The sequence below is a fragment of the Mesitornis unicolor genome, unplaced genomic scaffold, assembly GCF_000695765.1.
Source record: "Mesitornis unicolor isolate BGI_N332 unplaced genomic scaffold, ASM69576v1 scaffold30438, whole genome shotgun sequence".
In the NCBI taxonomy this organism is placed as follows: Eukaryota; Metazoa; Chordata; class Aves; order Mesitornithiformes; family Mesitornithidae; genus Mesitornis; species Mesitornis unicolor.
In genome coordinates, this window is record NW_010200279.1 from 46203 (window position 1) to 53216 (window position 7014).

Sequence of the window (7014 nt, forward strand, 5' to 3'; positions counted from 1 at the left end):
CTGCCTCATCTGCTTTGGGTTCACGCTGCACGAGTCCTGCAGAGAGGTGAACACTACCAGCCTCAATCTCACAGCCTGCTCCTCCATCATGCTGCACAGGTGAGGAACTGCACATCCCCATTCACCCTGCAGGGCCTCTTGCTCTTGCCCTTCCCAGGTAGAACCGATTCCCCTCTTCACAAGCTTTTGACTCTTGCATGTCCCAGCTATAATGGCTATACAAGGCTGGGTGCTATCCCTGTAGCCTTAAAAATTGCATCTTTGCTCACCATTGCCTTCTGGTACTAGGACAGCCTGACTCCAAGCTCACACTTAGTCCTCTCAGCTACCAGAGGAGGACACAGCCCTGATAGGAACAGGTCAGACAGTAAGTCCTCACTGTTGACTCCTTTCCTGTGTCCTTTCACTTACTAGCAATGCTGATGGTGCTCCTGACTGGTTTGGGACATTTTCCAATGCTCTTCTTGTAGCCCAGAAACTCACAGCTGGCCTGATTGTTTTACATACAGGTAAGTCCCAGTTCCCAAACTCCCATTCCCTGCTCTGAGGGAAAACTTGCATCCTTTGCCTCTTTATTTGCCCCATATACCAGAGCACAAACTCCCTGGTAGAAGCAGATGCTGTGGTGGCCTCTCAGCACAGATGTAAAGCCCCTTTTCTTACTAAACATTACCCTAGCAGATTAAAGACAGCAACTTCAGAGCTGATGCTGCTTCTTACCTGCCTGGTAAAGAGCTGATTCCTTTTCAGTCTCAGCAGAAGAGCAGCATCCCTCTTTGCCTTCTTGCAAATCAGCTAGCAGTATCCTACAGGTCTCCAAAATATTCTCTGCCTCAACCCTGGAAGCCTTTTTAAATCCTCTGGAGGGGCAGGGAGCCAGCCCTGGCTAACCCTCATCACCTGCCCATGATTGCCTGGCAGAGTAGGTCCCGCTGCTCTCTGATGATCTTAAAGGGTCTCTGCTCATGTTGTGCAGTGCCTTGGTGCCAGGCAGAGCATTGCACGTTGAGATGTGCATTATGTCCAGGCCAACATAAACACTTCCTGATTTGAGAGGCAGCCCTGCTTTGGAGAGTGGTAGTATACATTGCTGTTCTACGTCCCTCAGATCACTGAGGCTAGGCAGGGATGCTCTGCCTGGCAGGTGGGAAACGCTGTTTTGAAGAGCCTAAGCAAAAGCTGAGCAAATGCTCTGTCCTGTGCTGACAGCACTGGGTCTCTGGATAAATACCTTTCTCTGGGCTGGAGCTTTCCACTGGTGCAGGCCTGCAGTGACCCAGAGGCAAGGCCACCCCCATTCTTCCGCCCGCTGCTCCCTAATTCTGGTCCTTTGCCTGATCTGCTGTAGCAGTTGGTTTCAGAATCATGAACACTATATCTCATTGGAGTAATAGCTGATGGTGTATACTGTGCAGTGTTTTACCTGTGTGTGGTGGTCAGTAACCCCCTCTTCCATCTCTCCCCATAGTTTTCATATCCATCACCCACGTCCATCGCACCAAGCCGCTGTGGAAGAAGAGCCCCCTCTCCAACCGGTGGTGGACGCTCACTGTGGCTGTTGTGTGAGTATCCCCAGGGCCTGACAAGGCACTCCATAGCACTGGGGGAAGGAGGGCTCTAGACCTGCCCCAGCAACAGTTTGCTGATGCTGAAGAAAGTGATCGTGCGTGGCAGTTGTTCTCCACTGCTGAATTGGTTAAGAGTCTCTGTTGTGCACTCAGGAGTGTTGCATCTGGGCCTGAACCCTGATCTGCAGTTCCTGAGAAGTTTGTTAGCTCTGCTGAGATTTGCTATGTCTGTTTATGACCTTAGATTGCTGGGGCAAGTGGCACAGACTGTACTGGACCTGAAACTCTGGGAAAACCTCAATTCTTCATTGACCTTTAACCACGTGTCCATCTCCCCGGTGTCATGGCTCCTGGGTTTTCTTTCCTTGGTCCTTGTGGTTATCATCAATGAGATCGTCAAGCTGCATGAAATCAGGTATGGGGCATAGTGGGGAAGAAAGGGCTGGAACCTCACTCCAACCTGGCCTTGAACTGCAGAAAAATGATGCACAGGGAAGAGGGTGGGGAATAAAAAGGAAAAGCTGATTGCATTGTGTAAATCACCTGGCTGTTGTGTGCAAGCTCACGTTCTACCTCTCAGGGAGGAGGCGCAGAGGAGGAAAGAGGGCCAGGGAGGGGTAGCGGCAGTGATTGGGAGCAGGAAGGGAGACCAAAATTTCCGTATCTCAAACCAATGGGAGGGAGACAGCCAAGGTCTGTGCAATACCGGTATGGAATTGGAGAGGGCTGTTCTCTCCATCCTGTCCCATGAGGACAGAGAGGCATTGAGTCACAGCAGAGGAAGTACGTCCTCACACAGTACCTGGACTGTGGGACTCATTTTCATGGGAAGTGGCTGAAGCCAAGAATTTGTAGCAGGGAAAGTGAATGGCTGTGCCTCCTAGCACAAGGAGCAGCCGGAGCTGGGAGTTAACGCTAATGAGCATGGGTTCAGGAAATGGGTTGGTGAGGAAAAGCAGTGGGGAATACAGGGAACCCTGATGGAGACAGAGTCGCTGTCTCTGTTCCTGGGAAGGATTTCTGGACTTTTCTCTGCTGTGTCTTGGGTGGATGGGGTAGGACTGAGATCATGGGTTGCTCTCTGATTCAGTTCCCCTCCCAGGGTACCACAGGGCCCAGGCCAGGGGCTGTCCTGTTTCTTGGGGCTGTGCAGCTCAGGAATTGCAGTGGAGCAGCCTTGCTTGCCTTTCACCCCTCCACATGCTGACTCTCTTCTCACTCTCTTTCTTCTGCCTTCTCCAGGGTCCGGGTCCGTTACCAAAAGAGGCAGAAGCTGCAGTTTGAAACAAAGCTGGGGATGAATTCGCCATTTTAAACACCCCCAGCTCAAGTTCCCCGGAGCCAGGGCCACACAGCCGCACTGCGCACGGGGAGAGTGGCTGCAGCCAAGGCTCAGGGTGTTTTTCCCTCTCACGTGCAAACCAGACACCTTCCTTACATCAGCACCTTCCAGGGGCGCCAGGGAGAGCACTGCTGTCAGGATCCCCCAGCAGGTATGCAGCCCCTCCCCAGCCTGCTGGGGTGCTCTCAAGGGAGCCTGCAAGCTCAGCCCTCTCTTATTTATTTATTACTAGAGGTTCTTGTTGGTATCATGGTGATGCTGAAATGGAGTGACTCCTTCCGTCTGTGTGAGCAGATGGGTTTCCTGGAGCTGGCAGGAGAATTTGGGGGCAGCAGGGGAGACAGGGCTGCCGAAGCAAAAAATTTCTATTGAAGCCCATTTTGTTTTTCCATCTCTGCGTGTTCTCCTGGATGATGTGTGTTTGCATGCCTGTGCGTGCCCGTACCCACCTCCCTGCCCTTCTGCCCTAGGGCAAAGGAACCATCGCTCCTGCAGCTCCAGGAGTGCTGGGTGCCAGGCGAGGACTGGAGCTCACATGGGCAAGGGGACACTGGGAAGGGGCAGGGTGCTGGGACAGCCCCTGCGATGGCCAGGCCGTGCCAGGCCTGCCCTCTAGTGTTGCTGTAGCCATGTGCCAGCTGTTGACTGCTTCTAGAGAAGAGGGATGAGACAGGACTTTAAGAAAAGCTGTCCACGTTTGACCCTAGGGAGCTGGTGCAGAGGGAGCCAGGAGGGCAGCTCTGCCTGCAGGGAGTCAGCGTGGCTCAGCTTCCTCCAGTGCTGCAGAGCCAGCTCCTGCCTGCTTTAAGAATCCCCAGAGAGGTTTATAGCTGTCCTCATTTTGTGATTTGAAGTGGCGTTCTGCTTCAGTAAAACCCCTGCTTGAGGGGGCATAGCTAGAGGTAAAGCCTGAGATCTGCCTATTCTGCCCTGGAGGAAGGGGAGTGTCTTTCCAGGCAGGATATCTGCATCGTGCAGCTGTGACTAACACAGCACTGGTGGACGGCTCCTGTCCCAGTCCTGTGATTGCACTGCATCCAGTACTTGCTCTCCAAGGCACAGGGAAAGCCCCTGTGATGTTTTTCTGGGATAGTGTTTGGAAGTCTCTGCCCTCCATGCTGCTGCCCTCACAGCTGTTCCCTGTTTTTCTGGAGGTCTCTTCTTCATTTGAGTGGGGGGAACCTTCCCCTGAGGGTTGCTGCAAACCATCATTTGCCCCAATGTGGTGCACATGCTACAGACCCCAGCTGTACTGGCAGCACTGGTGCTGTTACGGGCTAATAGTCAAGGAGCACACAGGGTTGGCTACTGGAATATTTGCAGCTCATGGAGATGTTGACTCCCTAGTTCTAAAACCAGGCTAAAACTGGTAAATCCTGGCACAGTTTTTGCTCCCTATATGAACACTACGATACATGGCTGATACTTCACCTGTGGTAGCTGAGCCTAACAAATGGCTGCTGGTCCTTCCCTGGCAGGCAGGCAGCAGCTGGGAACCCTCACGCTCTGCCCTTCTGCCCCACCATGTCTTCCTTGTATTTCAGCATAACCAGAGAGCACACACAGCACTGCGTCTCTCTAAGCAATACCCTTCTCCCTGCTGTGGATGTGGTAGGAGAGCAAAGCAGGGGCACAGCAAGCCTCCGAGCTCTGGGGATGGATGGAGGATGCTGGGAGAGGGCTGCTGGGGAGGGTCAGAGGCCTGGGACCCCATTCCTCCACCTGGAGAGCTGATGTTTAGGTTCCCTGCTGCTGGCAGGGCTGCATGGGATGGGGAGTCAGCAGCTCACCGGGGAAATGCAGGGCTGCTTTCCTGCAGCACAGCAGTACCAGGCCACTCCTGCTCACAGTGGGGCTGCTCAACTTTGCCAGCTGGGCTGAACTCTGCCTTCACCACTCTCAGGCCTGCAGTGCTGCCTGGCCCAGGCAGAACAAGCTGCATCTCTCTCAGTCTCACTAAATGCCAGCTCCAGATCTCTTACCCCTGGCACCTGAGAAATCAGCTTTTCTTTCTGATGCCAGGGTCAGTTACCAGGTGGGATACGGTCTCTTGAGCTGAGCTGGAGCCAGAGGCAGCACCAAGCTGCTCACTGCTATTCCTGCAGAGCAACCTTCCCCTGCAGACCTTAGCTCTTGCCCTGTGCCACTGTTGTAGTTGTTAAATGGAAGCAGATACTGGGGCTTCCTGCTGGCCACACCTTCCTTGAGAGGAAGCACCTCCAAGGTTTCCTTCTCTGGGTAATCATGAATGTTTATTTTCCTGCACCCTCCTTCCCCTGCTAGACTTGGAGGGAGCTGAGGCGCATGAACGGAGCCTTTTGGAGGGTCTCGCCAACGCCACCCTTCCCTCAGCCATTGAGGTACCCGAGGGTCAGGGTGCGAGGCTTCAGAAAGAAATTTCCTACATCAAGATGTTTTTAAATGGTGTATATTTTATATTAATTTTTTTGGGATGTATGTAAAAATATTTGATTTGTATTAAAACTTGTAAATTGTATAAAAAAAGAAAAAGGAAACTCAGACCCACACGCATCCAGTGTATGAACAGCAATAAATGGTTGTCTTGGATAACACCCAGCAAAGCGAGGAGGTAAAAACGTGCATGGCTGCTCAGCCCATAGGGTCTGAGTTACCTCACTCACCTGCTGTGGGGACACAGCCTGAAAGTGACCCAATCCTGGCACCTTTTCACACTTTCTGCTCAGCTTTGGGCAAATCTCAGTCAGCTCTGATTGCCTCTTCCTAGGGAATAACAGTCCTCTTACCTCACGGTCTCCCAAATCCCAGGCACTGCTTTGGTCGTGGCTGTGGCACGGTTTGAAGCTCTCTGGATGAAAGATCAGGGACGAGCTGCAGCAGGCACTGTGAGCACTGCAGAAAAGCAGCATGGCGAGACAAGGCGGCCTGGGCTGCTTTTTTGGAGCAAAGCAGGACCTGGTGTCACGCTGAGCACCGAGGAGGATGGAGCAGGCAGCCAGGGGTGGCTGAGGCTTCAGACGTGCCCAGAGCTGGGCAGTGGGGCACAAGAAGGCAGTGCTGGTCCCCAGTGCTGTCACCATGTGTCATTGCTGTGGTGTAAGACTCACACTGAACACTAACATCGCCAGGATTGACCGGGGGGGATTATCTGAGGAAACCCAGATCCTGAGCAGCCAAGGGCCAGGATAAAGCTGATCCCCAGTGAACTTCAAAGTAGGAGGCGAGCGTGTGCGATTTGACACGAAGGACACAACTAAACAAAACTATCAAAAGGGTAAAATACGCCCCGCTGTTTAATAGAATCTAGTCTTAATGGATGTTAGTGGAAAACAAAACACATGATGAACACAAACAGAGCAGATGGTTTCAAATCTGTTGTCAGTCTGGTGATTACACGGGCTATTTTTTCCCCTCACTGTCTTGCTGCACGGAGCAGGTGCAGCTGGGGTCAGTCAGTCCCAGTCGCAGTGTACATAACTTACACACCATACAGTAGCTTCAAAATAGAGATCTAGAGCTTAAAAAATAGGCATTCTTCTGCAAAATCAAAGGTTTAATTCCCTTATTGACAATGAGAGCAGCGTGGTGCTGCCCTCAGGTGGCTCAGACAGCGACAGCTCCACCCCAGTGTCCTCTTATCCCTGACCCTAGAGTACAAGACTTGCAGTTCTGGTTAGTAAATATATATAATAAATCACATTTAAAATATATACATTGGCCTTTAAAAAAACATTTACAGTTTATCAACATTGGAAAAAAATAACTGGGCTTGCCCCAGGTTGACTTGTGAGAGTAAAAATCAGTTTTAAAAGGTTTCTGCAAACCTTTTGATAAAGTGCCACTGGTTGTAGCTATTTAAAAACAATCAGGTCCACGACGTAGCACTTGCCTGTCAGACACGGTCACTTAAACACACTCAATGTGATGTATAAAGCAGAGCAACCAACTAACCAGGAGAGAAGTTGTCTCAACCGCCTCAAACTGACCTCATATCCCAGCCAACTAAATACAAATTTATTTTTTTTTTCAGGGCTTTTTTGTCTTTGCTTTTCAGTGGAGAAGCCAGGCAGGCACCTCCTGCCTGCCTGACCCAGGGCACAACTGAGCAGAGACCCTCAGGAATGC

The 7014-nt window shown here is 51.7% G+C and overlaps 1 protein-coding gene across 1 annotated transcript in view; it reads left to right on the forward strand.

The window, feature by feature from the left end:
- KIAA0195 (KIAA0195 ortholog) overlaps nucleotides 1–2883 on the forward strand; it is a gene marked incomplete at its 5' end in the record, with an annotated part of 29169 nt that extends 26286 nt beyond the window's left edge. Inside the window, 5 exon segments of the mRNA XM_010189700.1 lie at nucleotides 1–99; nucleotides 415–509; nucleotides 1469–1562; nucleotides 1813–1983; nucleotides 2811–2883. The exon segment at nucleotides 1–99 is cut by the window's left edge and continues 32 nt beyond it. Of these exon segments, the coding sequence (XP_010188002.1) occupies nucleotides 1–99; nucleotides 415–509; nucleotides 1469–1562; nucleotides 1813–1983; nucleotides 2811–2883 (532 nt within the window).
- Nucleotides 2884–7014: the final 4131 nt, after the last annotated feature.